The sequence below is a fragment of the Gamsiella multidivaricata genome (genome assembly GCF_025024155.1).
Source record: "Gamsiella multidivaricata strain RSA 2152 chromosome Unknown BC939scaffold_34, whole genome shotgun sequence".
NCBI classification, from domain to species: Eukaryota; Fungi; Mortierellomycota; class Mortierellomycetes; order Mortierellales; family Mortierellaceae; genus Gamsiella; species Gamsiella multidivaricata.
In genome coordinates this window covers 329,491-345,336 of record NW_026251742.1, presented here as the reverse complement: position 1 = coordinate 345,336, position 15,846 = coordinate 329,491, and the positions used below count along the sequence as shown (strand labels likewise).

The following is a 15,846-nucleotide window of genomic DNA, read 5'->3' as shown; positions in this document are numbered from 1 at the left end:
CATAGAATAATAATCGTTGTTCCGACCGCAGAAATACACGAGCCTTCTAAGCGCTAGTAGTAGGTCGACGCTAATCTATGTCGCGTTAACCTTTAAACAGCCCGGCGTTGAAAAAAAACGTTTTTTTTTACTGACACTAGGCTGCATTGTCCAAGCCGAGGCTTGGACTGTCAGCCGTAAATAATTTACGGTGACGTAAATATGAAAGCCATTTTGCGAATGCGTCATGCAGGCGAGAAACCAACGCTGAAGAACGCGTATGCTCGCTCCCTTCACTAACAACAACGCGCTAAGACTCTCCCTCCAATTCATCGGCAACAGAAACCATCTCTCGGCAGCACACCAAGGCCAATAAAAGAATACAAACGACGTCCGCCATGTCACCTACTAACATACCAGTCACCGTCGTTCAAAGCTCATTGGTTACTGTCCACCCTTTGGTATTACTCTCCGTTGTCGATCACTATAACCGTGTTGCCAAGAACACAAAAAAGCGCGCCTTAGGTGTGCTTCTGGGTCAAGCTCATGGAAACAAGGTCAATGTCGCCAACAGTTTCGCAGGTAAGACCTGCCATTCGCCCTCTACTGCAGAACAATTAGGGGACTTCCTTGAGTTTGAGAAATACACATCGCCATAATAGCCGTTTATAACTATGCAGGACTTGTTTGACCAATGTTACTTATAGTTTTATTTCTTTGTCTCTACTCCTAGTGCCGTTCGAGGAGGATGAGAAAGACCCATCAGTCTGGTTCTTGGACCACAATTACGTCGAAGCCATGAACGACATGTTCCGCAAGGTCAACGGTAATGATTTATCTATCGAGAGTCGTTTTATAAGAATGATATCAGCATGGAATAGATACACGTTTTGACAGCCATGAACTCTTGTTCATTTGCAAATTGGCGGCTCATAGCGAAAGAGCGCATGGTTGGCTGGTACCACAGCGGCCCCAAGTTGCGTGCCTCGGATCTTGAGATCAACGAGCTATTCAAGAAGTATACACCGAACCCGGCATTGGTTATCATTGATGTTAAACCTACGGATTTGGAGATTCCAACAGACGCCTACTTTGCCGTCGAAGAGATTCGCGATGTAAGGAGCCATTACGAAAAAAAAAGAAGCGACATTTTGTTTCCTCCTGCTCGACAGTTTTTTTTTCTTCGAGTGTCTGTGGTCTAAGTGATGATTATTTGATGTCAACGCTAGGATGGAACCGCAACAACAAAGACATTTGTTCACGTTCCTTCAGAAATCGAGGCTGAGGAGGCAGAAGAGATTGGCGTGGAGCACCTTCTTCGGGATATCAAGGATAACGTTGTAGGCACGCTTTCCACCCGCGTGGGCGACCAGTTGCGCTCGTTGAAGGGTTTGCAACAAAGACTGGAGGAGATTCAGGAGTACTTGGGCAAGGTCGTTGCAGGCTCGTTACCGATCAACCACCAGATCATTTACAATCTACAGGATATCTTTAACCGTCTACCAAATCTCGAAGATCCAGACACGATCAAGAGTTTCTCTGTCAAGACCAACGACCAGCTGTTGGTGATCTACTTGTCCTCACTGATCAGGTCGGTGATCGCGCTGCATAACCTGATCAACAACAAAATCGAGAACAAGAGGGCGGAGGAAGAGCTGGATGGTATCGATAGAGATGTAAAGCAGGAAACAGTCGAAGGAGATGCCTCTCACAAAGATGCGAAGGACTTGAAGGATTCGAAGGACCCTAAAAGCAGCAAGGAGACTCCAAAGTAGAACGCCGATGCACGACCGTCAGCGGGGTTCAGGGATTGCTGAAGAAAAATAAACGCACAGAAGCAAAGCCACTATTGCCCTCATCCCCCTTTTTTTGAGGCACAAAAGGACTTCCTGGCCTGGTCTACAGTACACGCAGCTTATTTGCCTTCACAGCTCACGCTTACAACCACCTTTCACGGTAGAAGCCTTTGTCCTCTCTGCATCCCCATCTTCTTTCTCTCAGCCATTACATCGCATAGGGCACAATGGCAGAAGCTAAATCACTGGAAGATCTCTTTTATGAAGAGTGCTCCAAAGCCGGTGCCAACGTAGGTCGCCTGCCGCCAAAATGCTCCATGGCATTCGATGCTGCATTCTGTTGCATTCCCGCGCTTTTCTGTATGCTAAAGAAAGTTTTCATTGTATGTTATCTGTTGACTTATAACAGGGGTTGACCACAACCGACTTTTTGACGCTTCATGCACAATGTGATCCAAAGGACACAGCCCTGGCTATGAATGCTTTGCTGACAAAAGTAGGCACTTTGCTCCGCACATTCTAAAGATTTTCAATTGGTTCTCGGTTTATTATGCTAATATTATGTATATTGATATTGAATTGCAGGGCTACATTGAGGTTTTTCAAGTCAGAGGCGAACTGATCTACAAGGCACTAAAGAAGGAGGACGTGGGAAAGTATGCTTAGAAGGCGATGATGAAGCGAGTCGCTGAATTGTTTATGTGCTATAAAATATACTTTTGAGAGGATCGGTCATTGATCTAACGCTGCAACATTTTTCATGTATAGAGCTGGAGCGTTGCATGGAGAAGAGCAAGTGGTGTACAACACGATTCGATCATCCGGAAACGAGGGTATCTGGACGAAGCACTTGAAATCAAAAACGAATCTTCATGAGGCCGTTATTAAGAGATGTCTGAGAGCCCTTGAACAAAAGGCACTGGTTAAGGCCATCAAGTCAGTCAAACACCCGACAAGGAAGCTGTACATGCTAATGGAGCTGACGCCTTCAGTCGAGGTTACAGGAGGACCTTGGTTCACTGATCAAGAGCTGGATGTCGACTTCGTGGAGCAACTGACGAACCAATGTTACAAGTATATACTCATGAAGGTGGGAACTCAGCTGGCGAGCGTGCCGTGCATATGTTATACTTCCAGGTACCTGATGTAAGAGAAATTGCTGCTAACAGATACCGACAACTGCGGACTCCCTGTTTTTTTTGTAGTCATTCCCTAGGGATGCCAGCTGCATTTTCACGTCGTCTCATAATGCCTATCCTTCAGCTGCAGCAGTGCGTAAGTATATCATGGAAAAGAGGATCAGCCAGGTTGACCTGAGCGTAGCAGACATCACGATGCTGCTGGATGTGCTGGTGTACGACGGCAAGGTCGAACGGTTTATCGCACAAGTGGACGATGACTGGGATGACGAGGATATGGACACGGAGTCCGACTGGGTGTACAAGGCTGTCAGGGACAAGAAGGCTGAGTCGGCGTGGCAGGACTGTCCCTGCGGCGTCTGTCCTGTTGCCGAGTTCTGCACCGAGAATGGGCCCGTCAATGCAGCAGGCTGCAGCTACTACTCCAAATGGCTGGACTTTTAGTTGTATAAAAATAAAGTTTATCAGTCGACATCCGCGCAACGGACTACGATGACGCCACCGAAAAGGTGAAATCATCGGCCTGCGCAGCTATCTAAATCCACCCGAAGGTAGACAAGGGTGCTTGCGAGCACCTCGAAGTGAAAAAAAAAAAGCTAGTCTAGCTATCGACCTGCCAATTGCTTGGCCGCTGCCGCCTTGTTCTTGGTGGTCGCTGCCTTTTGCTTGGCCATGGTTGTTTTGGTGCACTTGCCACCGGTCTCCTTGGCATCGCCATCCCCCTCTGCCTGGCGCTTGCAACCAGCACGACCTGCACGACTAGCACGACAACCATTGGCTGCTTACTTGCTGCAACGAATCTGTGGCGTCCTTGAGTAGCTCCAGCCAGGGGTAGTGGCCGTCCTTGTCGACCGGATGCAGATAGAGTGGTCGCTGCTGCTGCTCGACATGGCCGCGCAGAATGTTGATGATATTGTGTCCTGCCATCACGTCGCGGTGCATATACTTTTTGCAATGGGAGCAGTGGAGGCGGCGAATGCTCTCGGTCTGGCCGACAAACTGCTCGCACTTTGGGCACTTCTTTGAGGTGTAATACTCGTGCACGCCAACAACGAGATATCCGAGCGACCGCGCCTACGCGATGGAATAACAGAGAGCGCGAGGGATATGTCAGTTAGCAACAGTAGCTAGATTGGAGCACTGCAAACAACCCACAATAAACAGACAAATAGTTACCTTCTGGATGAAGTAAGCCTCGAACGTCCCATGCAAGGATGATAATCCCGAACTGGAGGTGAATCGCCCCATGCCGATCCCAATCACAACCTTGTCCTCCTCCTTCTTCTTCTCGCCAATGGAGTCGCCGATCATCCGCAGGAGCGAGTCCGCCAGGCGTTCGAACTCGCGCTGCCTAGCCTGCTGCGACATCCGCTTGAACTTCTTGAACCTGAATCGGCGGCCGTTGTAAAACTTGTCCAGATGGACCTTGTGCATTTTGCGTCCCTGCACGTGAGCAACGAAGTCGGCGGCGGAACCGCGGAGGGGTGGGAGTGACGACTCGATCGTGCAGATAGAGAGAGACTCGGTTGTTGCTGCCTCCGTGCTGCTGGTTGAGGGCTGGTTGACCGTTGATGGTGCTATTGACTCGGTGTTGGTGGTCGACGGGCTGGAGTGTATCTTCAAGTCGGCGCCCTTCTGCCGATTCATCCAAGTCCTGTGGCTGTGAGTGGGTTGCGCAACAGCTTTCTGCTTGGCAGCTAAGTTAATGTGCCGCTCGCCTCGGGTTCGACATACGCTCTTCTTCCTGCCCTTGCCGCTACCTCTTTTGCGACGACCCCGGCTGCCGCGCTTCTTCTGTCGCCGGTGGCGGCGTCGCTTGCCAATCTTGGGGCTCTTGTCCTTTGGCATATGGCCGTACGCTCCGATAACGAACGCTTGGCCTAGGTCGAGACCCAAGTATGACACCTTGTCAGTGTCGTCAGGGGTGCAGCCAAGGAGGCGCTCGACATCGGCCGCGGACTTGAAGACATTGCGCACCTCGGTCAGATAGTCATTCATGCCGGCGGCGGTGGTGAGCAGACGATCTGCCAAAACATCGGCCTTGTATCGCTTGAACTTGACTGATTTCAGCTCGCGGACCTTGTATGCGAGAAGCTGCAAGCTATAGCCATCCGTCTTGATCGAGCCGCGCAAGAAATAGCCCTTTTCCTGGCAATTTCGGGAATCGAAACCGTCACGGCGAAGGGTGTTAATATGCGCACGGATATCTTCGGGCTTCACCAACCATTGTGCGTTCGAGCACCGTTCCAAGTTCGCCTGCCTTAGCCAAATGTTACTTACAGTGGGGTATACTTTAACTTCCCCTTCTTGTGTAGATCTCCATTCAGTCATTTGACCCCGACACTCCAGACACGTATTATATCCTTGTTGTCATCGTCAGATCTGGGCAACTCCTCTCATGTTCGCGCCTCGACTTCATCAAGCGTGAACCCCTTCTGTGCAAGCACATTTTTCTTGCTGAGCGTGTGTTTCATGACCTTCGGCTCAGTCGCTTTCTTCGCCCGTCTGTATCGGCCGATATCATCGAGGACCGGACAGTCGACTTCAACGATGGTCCCAACGACAACATTAACAATGATAACATGCGCAACAATAATGACACGGGCATCTTCGAGCAAGACCCACTCAGAGACCAACTAGCAGTGCTTAACCCAAAAGTTTACACCCAACTCGAATACGAGAGGGCCAGGAGGGAGGAGGAAGAAAGGCACCGGCGGAAGGAGCAGAGGAAGAGCTCTGTAACAATGGGCGCATGATTGTCGAGCTGATGAATAAAAAGTCCAAGACAGGCAGCTTGGAGGACCTGCAGGCTGCAGTGGCCTCCTCCAAGGATTTGGTGCATCAACTTTGAGTCCTGCTCAATAAATGATGCCTTATTTCCCTTCAGCTAATCGTCCTTATCGGTCTATTGTCGTTTAGAACGCGAATTTATCGCATTCGCAAGCACATAAATCGGTGTGTTGCTCCGAACCTGATCAGGGAGAGGGGATCACATCTGCCTCATCCATTTCAACCCGCCCTCCCTGCGATTCAATCCTCCAAGGCACAAGGATCGCGCGCACAGTAGCAACAGGCAGCAGCAAGCAGCACGGCCCTTTCCAATCTATCGACGACTCTTGTCCTTTTGTACGTGTTTCTCCAGTACGCAGGATGGCGTCCAGATCTACACCCAGAGTGCCTAAATTCACGCGCCGCCTCGCATGGATAGGATCTTCGGCGACCCGGATTTTACTTCCTATCCCAGGTATACATCCGACCTTACTCACTACACGTTTCTCTCTTTATATGGCTCTTCCTTTCCACATAGAACCTTATAATGGCTACTCACCGCGAGGCCTCGTTTCTCTCTACGGGCAAGTTTGTCGATCCGACCCCTGCTTCCCCCGAGACCGCCCATCCTGAAGTCGGCGCGACCTCTGCGCCTCTTAAGTCAGCTGCGTTCTTTATCGGGTCTTACTGCAAGGATTACAATGAGGATTTCATGCTCTGCAAAGATGAGAACAACGATCCCGCCCGCTGTTTGAAGGAAGGACGCAAGGTTACACGTTGCGCCATGGACCTGTACGTATAATGAACGGATACGGAAAAAAGGATATCAATCGTGGTATCGACACAGCAGGATTGCTTGCCTTGTTGGAAGACATCAGACCTGTTTTGTCAGTTGGCGTGAGGATGAACACAACAAACACATAGAGAGAATATACGGTCAAAAAGACACCAAGCGGAGGACTACAAAGGATTGTAGCCTTTTTTTTACCACGTCTGAATCTAATTTTGCATTGTATTCTTGCATTCTTTCATGGGGGCTTTCTCTTCTCTATAGGATTGTCAAGCTCAGGGAGAATTGCGAAAAGGAATGGGAAGCCCACTATAAGTGCTTGGAGAAGCACAACCAGGAATACTACGCCTGCCGTAAGCCCGAGAGGACCTTCAATGAGTGCGTGTTTTCCAAACTGGTAGGTTGCATTTCATCAAGTAGAGGAGATTGAAAACTGTTGATATTGTATATGCCAAGTTACTAAACATGTTTTATTTTTTATTATGGCCAGAAACTCGAGAAGGTTATCCCTGGAGCAGCTGACACTCCTATTCATCTTCGCGAGAACACCATTTATAACTAGACTAGAGGAAACAAGCAGATGCCATTATTACCAAAGGAAAAAAAACTCCCCCCCCCAAAAAAAAAAAACTTACTCTTCACTCCTCCTTCCTCCTTCCTCACGCTCTCTCTCTGCTTTGCCATGCACCAAAATAAAATCGTTAACAAATATAAATGGATCGGCATACGTTTAATTATTTTATCAGCATGAGCTGGTGTAGAAATAAGGACCAGTTCGCTATTTTACAACCGTGTAATTGCTAGGCAGATCGTAGAGGGACGCCTTTCTCGCCCATAACCTGTTCGATGGATCGACCCCTGGTCTCGGGCACCCAGTGCCAGATATAAATGATCCCAAAGATATTGAACGCACCAAAGAGGATGAAGGTCCCACTGCCTAGAGTCTTGGTCATGGATGGGAATACTAGTCCTATAATAAAATTGGTGCCCCAGTTTACACCAGTAGCTACGCTCGAGGCTGGTGATACTGCATAGGTGGGCAGCATTTCCGAGAGTAGAAGCCAAGGGATTGGGCCTAAAGCAAAAGCAAAGGAGACAATGTACAGAAACACGGCCACAGCAACCAAGTGGCCAACATTGCAGTACGCGCCGGTGATCAAGAGAGCGGCCGATAAGCTAATCCCAGCAAAAGAGGCCATCAGTAGGGTCCTGCGATTAAAGCGATTGATTAGATAGACGGAAAGTATGGTGGAAATCAAGCTGCAGCAGGAGACACCGAAGGTGATGTAACGCGAGTTGTCAGATCCAAAGACGTCAGATAGAAAGGAGGTCGAGTAATAGACAAGACCATTGATCCCTGAGGCCTGCTGAAGAAAATGAACTAGAACTCCAATCGTTGCCAGTCCACGGCACTCTGATCGAAAGAGCTCCAAGATCCCATAGGGCTCCTGATTGTCTGTGCCGCCTTTGCCGCCGTATTTGAGGATGTTGCTAGGATGCGCATCTGTGGAATCGCTCTTCATCGTCGTTAAGGAGCCACCCTGCTGAATAGGCGTGATGGTCTGCAATTGTTCAGGCACAGCCAACTGATGTGCACCATGATTTAGGATCTCGAAGTGTTGCTCTCCAAGAAGTAGGAGCACCATCTCATCCAGTTCTTTGTGTACATCAATCTCATTCTCGGGTCCCCTGAGCTTCTGCAGTGAGCTATAAGCCTCCTTTAAGCGCCGCTGCGAAACAAGGTATCGGGGACTTTCGACCATAGTGGGTAGAAGCAGGCATTGGAGCAAGGGCGGGACGACATTCACTGCAAAGACCACGCGCCATCCAGGCGGGTGACTCCAGGCAAGACTCGCTATGTTAGAAGTGACGAGTCCGACGACGATAAAGAGTTGATGAAACGTTCCTAGGGTGCCTCTGGCCTGAACAGTCGTAATCTCGCCCAGGAATGTTGGGGCGACCACGCCGCCGAGCCCACAAGCGAGTCCAAGGACGATGCGGCCTAGTACAAATTGGGCTTGATGATAGGTCAGGCTGAGGATGAGGGAGCCAAGGATAAAGATAAAGTTGCTGATTAGCATAGTCCTGATGCGGCCGACTTTGTTCTGGATCCCGCCTGCGACCAGGCCTCCTACGCAAGCACCGAGACAGAAAGAGCCCACTGCGAACCCCTAATGTGAACATCAGATACAGTGACGGATCATGTATATACAAGAGTAAGTTCGGTGCTGTTATCACTTACAACAGCCTTGCCTGACAGACAGCGAAAACACTACAGGGCATATGTAAGTACAGTACCCAAATGAGGTCAGAAAATTTTAAGCAGTTAGGAAACCCGCCTTGGATGGTAAAGGGAAAAGCGCCGCAGCTGCCATCTTCGCCTCTGATGGCAGCCTCTAGGATATTGGGCGATCCAATAACGTATCCGATAGAGAGCGAAGTGAGCGATGTCACCAGAGCAGAGTACATGAGGTGATTGGGAAGAAAAGCCAGTGTCCGGGAGTCCATGGCGGTCTAGGCGACTAACTGGGTGCGGGGTGAAAGATAGGAGAGGAGAGGAAAAGGAAGACGAGCAAGGAAAGCCAGGGACAATAAATAGGGCAGGGAAGACCAGGGAGAATAAATCGGGCACGTTGCAGCGTTACATGTATCACAACTGGATGGATCTGGGACGGATGGGCGAGGCCAGCGAAAAAAGGCTTTATGTGGTTCTTCTTTTCATTTCTTGTCGGCTTGCCTGCATGCTGATATATGCATGCGATGACTCTGGTCCAAGGCAAAAAAAAAAAAAAAAAAAACAATGGGCGTGGAATATGGGTGTAAAAGTACCAGGGATCGAGGGATGAAAATGATTCGTGCGTTCATCCCCTCCCTGGGCGCGTGTGTATCCAATCGGTGCTTTCCTAGTGAAAGTAATCGGTCGTCGCCCCTAACAACCTTGGCACACATCAGGGATATCCTTCCCTTGCCCTTGCCCTTACCTTTCCACAGGGCTCCACCTTTCTTTCTGTCGTAGGCGCATGACCATGCCTTGCAAGCACTCCTATCTCCGATGAGCAAAAGTATATGGATGTACTCTGTTTTTGTTCGGCCTTATCTGCTTTTATTTCATCGAGAAAGTCCCGTCGAGATCTAGACGGACGACACACCTTCCACGTCCGATAATTACGCGCAATGGCCTCTTATGCAACAACACCAAGCATCACATCGCTTACAATGCTAACTTTGGCCGCGTCGATCAGAAACGACTCAGGCTCCACGCTCATCTCCGTCAACTTTGCTGTCTGTGTCTCCTTCGCATTATCATCTGCCTCATCCACCTCGTCCGACGACTCCTCAGGGCTAACAGGGACCGAACATGTTTGTTGTAGCACCCTCAGCTGCTGGATAGAGGCACTACTACCGCTACCACTGCTCAGGGCCGTACTTGTACTCGAGCTCGTACTCATTCGATTAGATGCGTTGCTCATGCTCATGCTCGAACGACCTGAGGGCCACGTCGCTGTTGTCGGCGTGCTTACAGACATCATTGTCGCCGGAAGGAACTCGCGTTTCGGAGACCGGGGCGATAACATCGCATCTACCGAGCTGATCGACTGGGACGGCCGACTGTGGGGCATGCCTCCAGTCGTTCTGACTCGCAAATCGCCCCCATTGCCGCCGCTCTCATCATTGTCGCGTTGTTGTAGTCCTTGTGCTTGTTGTGGTTGCTGGGGTTGTTGTGGTTGCAGAGGTATAAACGGCACACTGTGCTGGGCCACACTCCCGGACCGCGCCCGAGTCTGCAGTTGCCTAAAGGCCGAGAACGAGTTCATTCTTGTCTTATTCGTCTCCAACTGAGCCAGCCTTGCCTTAGACTCCTCAAGTTCATGCTCCAACTCCATCTCGCGCGCCCTCAATTGCTCCAGCTCTCCGAGCTCGCTCTCCAAAAACATATTGCGTTCATGCAACTGCTGCATTTCCCCAAGTCTTGGTTCAAGACCCTCCATAGCCTTGATTTGTTTCTCTAGCTGCTGTGTTTTAGACCGCAAGAGCGTAACCTGCTTCGCCTGACCCTCCAGTTGTGGCATTCGGATCTTGAGTTTCTCGAGTTCCAATGATACACGCTCGTACTCTTCCTTGTAGTCGGGCGAGCCCTTAGCCTGCTCCGCTAAAAGAGCCTCCAGCTCTCGGTTCCTGTTCGCCAAAAACTCAAGGCGCCGGTCGTCCTTATCCTTTGATCGGAACGACTCAAACTCCTTGGTTAAGAGCGTATGCTGATTATTGGCAATATTAAGTTTTTCTGAAAGATCCCAGTTGGAGTGATCCAGTTCCGCATTTGTAGTTTCCAGCTCATGAATCCGCTCCTGTAAACTCTTTACGAGGGATACCTGTCCCTCCATATCTTGGAGTTTACCTAGGAGGGCGTCGGCGGCATCTGCTCGCGCCTCCATCTCGACTAACTCTAATCGGATCCTTGGCAATGAAGCACATTCTGCCTCCAATGTGGCAACCTGACCCTCTAGCTCCCAGACACGCTTCTCGTACTCTTTAGCGCGTACCATCAAGGCCTCGTTCTTGTTCCAGAGATCCTCCATAGCCACAGTCTTTTGGCCCAGTTCTTCGATGAGTCGGTTCCGTTCATTTTCAAGATCAATAAAGTGTGCCGACCGAATATCTTGTTGATGTTGTTGAGAAAATGGCTTCTTCTCGAGCTCCCAGGATCGGATCTTGAATGCATCCCGTTCCTGAGTGAGAGCAGTAATCTCCGCCATCAGATTCTGGATTTGTTGGTTCTGTTGCGCGAAGTTGTTACCCTGGTAAATATAGCTTGCACGCTGGCGGTATCCATTCATGGATGCTGTCTCCAAGGCGGATTCCAAGGACGAATTTGACGAGCCCTCGAGTTCTTTGAGTCTTGAGAGCAAAAACTGGTTGTTCAGCTCAAAATCTTGCAATCTTGTCACTTGATGGGCTATCTCAAGGTGCTGCAGTTCCAGTTTGTGGTTGGTCTCGCGCAGCTCTTGGTTTTTGTCTTTGAGTCGCTCTAACTCTGCGTTCGCGTTGCGCAGTAGCTTCTTTAGATATAGAACGGTAGTCTCATCCGCTGGATAATTGGCCGGTGCACTGCTGCCGACCGTACTCATAGATGCGGAACTTCCGGCAACCTGATCCAGATGTGTGGGTGACAGTGGAAGGGACGTGGTGGCGGACACAAGCTGGCTAAAATGGCGGTCCAATCCGGTCTCCAGTTTGTCTGTGATCTGGCGCATCAGACTTATCCTGAATTCCTCAGGATCAAATTCGACTGCCGTTGTTGTCGTACTTGAAGTCGGTATTGCTGTCACTGTCGCTGAAGAAATGGTCGTAGGCAACGCTTTTACAATAGTTGAGCTATCCTGACGCGTGGAACTGGAGCTGAAAGACGAGAATGTTTCCGTATTTAGCGCTTGGTGCTGTTGATTCTGATACTGGTATCGTTGATGAGGGAAGTATTCCATGCCAGGGGAGGAAATCCCGAGTCCCGCAATCAGAGGGTCCTAGTGCAGATTTGTAAGATCAGCTTAAAGGCACACATGTACGTCTAGAGACGGAAAAGTAAGTAGGGTAACAATTGAGAAAATACTATCCAGCTTGCTTACCCTAAAGTCAGTAGTACCGCATCTTGTCTCGCCACCATGGTCCGAGGGCGCGCAGTCCGAGAGTGTAGGTTTGGGAAATGTGGGGGTGAAAGTAGCAGCCAAGGGGTTCATATTGCTTCGTTTCGCGTCCGCCTCGTCCTTGTCAGAATCTACGTTGACAGAAGCGAAGAGCCCATAATCCAATTGAGAGAAATTAGAAGTTAGCGCTATAGACAGAGTTGATCCCATAGACAGCGGCTGTACTACTGGAGCGGGTGAAGGACGAGTAGACAAAAGTAAGGAAGTGGGAGCCAAAAAAAAAGGGCGAAGGTGGTTCTGATGTATGTGTGAAAAGGCAAAGGAAGCTCGGTACGACTCTCAAAGTAAAGAGAAAAAGAGCAAAGCGGATAATGTACATGGAGGTTGAAGGAAATGGCACTACTTGCTAGCCATTATACATACCGGCGGCCATGGTGCGACTGTTCGTGTGGCCAAGCGCGCCAGCACGGTGACTTGACTGCTTGCGATCCATGCCAGGACGCTACCAGGCATACCATCAGGAAGGATAAGAGGGTGAGACTATGTCATTCGTTCGTATATTGGGGACCGTGGGCCCTGTGGCGTCTTTTTTGTCTCGTTTTGTGGATGGCTATATACAACAACCATTGGCATCATTCTTATGGTCCTAGCAAAACTAAGGGGCCATTTTTCCATTTTGTTTTTTGCTGTGTGGTGGTGACGGGTAGAGAGGTGAAAACCCAATACATAAAGAGTAGGAAGCATGTGTATGAGGGGCAATATCAAAGGAATCTCATGGTAGTCAAGTAGGGACAAAGGTGCCCGGCTCCATCCTCTTTGATGGAACAATTGAGTGCGTGGTTGGAGCGAAGAAAAAAAAATCCATGCAGAGAATTCCCCGCCCTGCAGCAATATGTGTCAAAGCACGTATCAGCTGCAGTCTCATACTGCATGCATGGTAAATCAGCCCATTACCTGACTAGTGAAGCTTGGGGACAACGAACTGAGGCAGCCGACGCTGTCCATCGAAACCTTCAAGTTCGAGTGGGGTGTAGGAGCGGTGGAGGGAAGCTTGCAGGAGACTGCTGTTGATTGAAGTTCAAAGATATCATCCACGGAACGTGATTTTGTTGCGATATTGGGCATTTTCATCAGAGCCTAACGCGAGTAAAGGGTGGAGACAAGGCAGTGGTAAGAGTCAGGTGTGAGGAAAGATATCCAGAGCCTTAACGAGAGAGAGAGAGAAAGAAAAAGAAAAAAAGACGGGGCTATAAGCGGGAGGACTAGCTTACCTCTGAGGCTGCATGCTTCAGAACTGATTCCGAGTATCGGACACGGTCCTCCTGGATTCTATCCAAAGACCTAACTGCTGCTGCTGAAGGTTGGAAGGCTGCTGCAGTGGCAGCGTGTTTCGGCAGGTTGATGTTGATGCGGCGTGGACGGATGAGGGGCGAAGCAGAAGCCAGGGAGGGGGAGGACTGGGAGCGGGGTGTCCCTGGATACTGATTCGAGAAACGATGGGTCCTGGGCTGTGCCATCGAACGAGTTTGAGTGCAGGTGAGTGCTAGGGTGAGAGCGAGAGCAAGAGTACGTGAGTGCGCGGTACTGGTTGAAGGGATGAGAGACTGAGGGCGGGGATGATGGAGAGTGATGGAGAGTGATGGGACCTCAAAAGAGGATGATGAGTACAGGATAGGGCTGGGATCCCCGCGGCTCGCTCGACGCAAACAAGGATTGGAAGAGGTACAAGAAGCAACCTCTAATTTTTAAAACAGGAAAGCGTCTTGTGGCATGAGGATGATCATGGCAATGGCAACGGGTACTGCAGTCCTGGGGCCCAAGCTGACTGGGCATGGGGCCCAATGGCGAGGCTGCTCTGTTCTGTTTATGAAAAAAGAAAAGAGAGACACACGATCAAGGGGCGGAGGGGGCTATCTCTCGCTCATGAATGAGAAACATGGAAAAAAATTTACTACCTTTTTTAAGCGAATGAAGGTGGTGGTCGGTCGTAGCAAGAACAGAGGAGGGATAAGGATGATGATAGTGGTGATGATGATGATGATGATGATGATGATGATGAAGATGAAGATGATGAAGATGAAGATGATGATGATGAAGACGAGGAACAAGGGCCCTCTTCTCTGCATCTTGTGTCCACTTGAGTGCACAACCTCCCTGCGACAGTTGATTTGAGCCCACTTACAAATGGTACGCCCACCCTGCGTGGGCTTGCATCGCAAGTCTTTGACCATGGCAAGTCTTCTATGCCAATGTTCATATTAGTGTACAAGTAACATCCGGCAGACGGACACGGAGACCTGCCATCCACATAAGACAATAGATCTTTATTTGCCTGCTCGCCAGCCCTTGCTCTGCTTGCCATTGCCCTTCTTGTAGAACCGTTTGCCACCACTCTGCTTCGTCTCCTGGATCTCGTTGAACTTGCGCTTGTAGTAATCGCGTCCGGCAAGGTCCTTCATCACCTCGCCCGTGATCGTCGTCGCCCGCTCCTTCTTCGTCAGACGAGACGAATAGAACTCCGTGTTGCCTTCGATGATCGTGCCCACCTGGAAGTACTTCGGAAACTTAGGCTTGCCCTTCTCTTCTCTCTTATAGAACCGCTTGGGATCCAGTACATTACGCAGCTTCAGTATCTGGAGATCACGCTTCAGCTCCGGTGTTAGCGTCTGCTGAGGAAGATCGAACCAGCTCTTTCCTGCTGTCTTCTCTCTGTCCTAAAAATACAAAGACCAGTCGTAAAATGGAGTCGCATTAGTCATAGGTATGGTTAAAATGAACAACTTGAAATGGGCACTGATTGCACTGGTCACATAGACCACACAGAAGGCCAAAAGAGAATGGTCATGGCTTCAGGTCCTACCTCCTTCCTCTGCTTCTTGCTAATGTGAATGTTGTGCGCGTTCATGTTGACCTCGCATGTCTCCAGAGTTGCTTGGCCACCGGAGGGGTTTGACCCCGCTGCGCCCTTCTCCACCACAATAATTGTGCTCATGTCGACCTTGGCCCTCGTTCCATCCTGTTTAATATACACATTTTTGGTATCTAGTCCGGTCTCCAGCCTGGGGAAGCTGAATCGCGGTTCTTCCTTTCCCCCCCCAAGCATGGCTTTTCTCTTGAATGATTCCTGTGCCTTGACAAGAAGTTGATCCAGATCCTCATCATTTGAGTCTTCTGTACCCATTCTGTCTTCTTCCTCCGACTCCTCACCTTCCTCCAATCCCTGGTCCTTTTCGGATTCCTCATCCTCATACCCATTCTCTTGCTCTCCTTCAACATCGTTCCTGTACTCCTCCTGATCTGTTTCATCGTGCGTGTCCTCTTCCTGTTTCAAATGGACGTTATTACTGTGCGATATCACCTCCGGTTCATGGAGTCCTGCGGCACTTTTTCCATCAAATAACACTTCGTTTAGTTCCCGTGGTGGACTACTGGATTCTATTGTCGATGTTGGTGATGAGCTCTCGACAGTCTCCGATTCTTCTTCCTCTAAGGCGAAATCGGCCTTGGTCTTGGTTTGTCGAGTGCGGCGTGCCCGGGTTGGCAAGGACAGCTCCAGTGGTTCGGGCGATGTAAGGCCCTTTCTGCTTCTGTTGCGCGTAGTAACCATTGGGGGCGAGTCGAAAGCGAGTGTCTTGCTGATTACAAGGTTGTCGAGAGTACGATTGCGGTGTCTTTGCAGGTGAAAGCGTTGAGGAGTCCCTTGTTTTACAGCACAACAACAACAAAAAAAAAAA

General features: G+C 49.8%; 7 protein-coding genes across 7 annotated transcripts; 3 read left to right on the top strand and 4 right to left on the bottom strand.

The window, feature by feature from the left end:
- The first annotated feature begins 265 nt into the window (after positions 1–265).
- BC939DRAFT_168358 (maintenance of mitochondrial structure and function-domain-containing protein) lies at positions 266–1,878 on the top strand. Its single transcript, XM_051550343.1, has 4 exons — positions 266–561; positions 713–805; positions 877–1,094; positions 1,209–1,878. Exons 1-4 carry the CDS (start codon positions 378–380, stop codon positions 1,752–1,754), a joined length of 1,041 nt encoding a protein of 346 aa, XP_051412054.1. The 5' UTR covers positions 266–377; the 3' UTR covers positions 1,755–1,878.
- Positions 1,879–2,002: 124 nt separating this feature from the next.
- On the top strand, positions 2,003–3,358 carry BC939DRAFT_503421 (RNA polymerase Rpc34; the record flags this gene model as incomplete). The annotated part of the gene is made up of 5 exons (XM_051560402.1): positions 2,003–2,065; positions 2,185–2,271; positions 2,361–2,431; positions 2,544–2,865; positions 2,981–3,358. 5 exons carry the CDS (start codon positions 2,003–2,005, stop codon positions 3,356–3,358), a joined length of 921 nt encoding a protein of 306 aa, XP_051412053.1.
- Positions 3,359–3,940: 582 nt separating this feature from the next.
- On the bottom strand, positions 3,941–5,456 carry BC939DRAFT_168382 (uncharacterized protein). The gene has a single exon (XM_051550344.1). It carries the CDS (start codon positions 5,243–5,245, stop codon positions 4,025–4,027), a length of 1,221 nt encoding a protein of 406 aa, XP_051412052.1. The 5' UTR covers positions 5,246–5,456; the 3' UTR covers positions 3,941–4,024.
- Positions 5,457–6,230: 774 nt separating this feature from the next.
- Positions 6,231–7,035, top strand: BC939DRAFT_477387 (putative NADH dehydrogenase 22K chain precursor; the record flags this gene model as incomplete). Its single annotated transcript, XM_051558670.1, has 3 exons — positions 6,231–6,475; positions 6,738–6,870; positions 6,964–7,035. The coding sequence occupies 3 exons, from the start codon at positions 6,231–6,233 to the stop codon at positions 7,033–7,035; spliced, it is 450 nt and encodes a 149-aa protein (XP_051412051.1).
- Positions 7,036–7,193: 158 nt separating this feature from the next.
- BC939DRAFT_452294 (major facilitator superfamily domain-containing protein) lies at positions 7,194–9,162 on the bottom strand. Its single transcript, XM_051555788.1, has 2 exons — positions 8,772–9,162; positions 7,194–8,644 (listed from the first exon to the last, which is right to left on the bottom strand). The coding sequence occupies exons 1-2, from the start codon at positions 8,979–8,981 to the stop codon at positions 7,274–7,276; spliced, it is 1,581 nt and encodes a 526-aa protein (XP_051412050.1). The 5' UTR covers positions 8,982–9,162; the 3' UTR covers positions 7,194–7,273.
- A 386-nt stretch (positions 9,163–9,548) lies between these two features.
- BC939DRAFT_452292 (uncharacterized protein) lies at positions 9,549–14,089 on the bottom strand. The gene is made up of 5 exons (XM_051555787.1): positions 13,384–14,089; positions 13,067–13,249; positions 12,536–12,614; positions 12,095–12,243; positions 9,549–11,992 (listed from the first exon to the last, which is right to left on the bottom strand). Exons 1-5 carry the CDS (start codon positions 13,627–13,629, stop codon positions 9,656–9,658), a joined length of 2,994 nt encoding a protein of 997 aa, XP_051412049.1. The 5' UTR covers positions 13,630–14,089; the 3' UTR covers positions 9,549–9,655.
- Positions 14,090–14,417: 328 nt separating this feature from the next.
- Positions 14,418–15,822, bottom strand: BC939DRAFT_411290 (Fcf2 pre-rRNA processing-domain-containing protein). The gene is made up of 2 exons (XM_051552937.1): positions 14,973–15,822; positions 14,418–14,826 (listed from the first exon to the last, which is right to left on the bottom strand). The coding sequence occupies exons 1-2, from the start codon at positions 15,717–15,719 to the stop codon at positions 14,437–14,439; spliced, it is 1,137 nt and encodes a 378-aa protein (XP_051412048.1). The 5' UTR covers positions 15,720–15,822; the 3' UTR covers positions 14,418–14,436.
- Between the last annotated feature and the right edge of the window lie 24 nt (positions 15,823–15,846).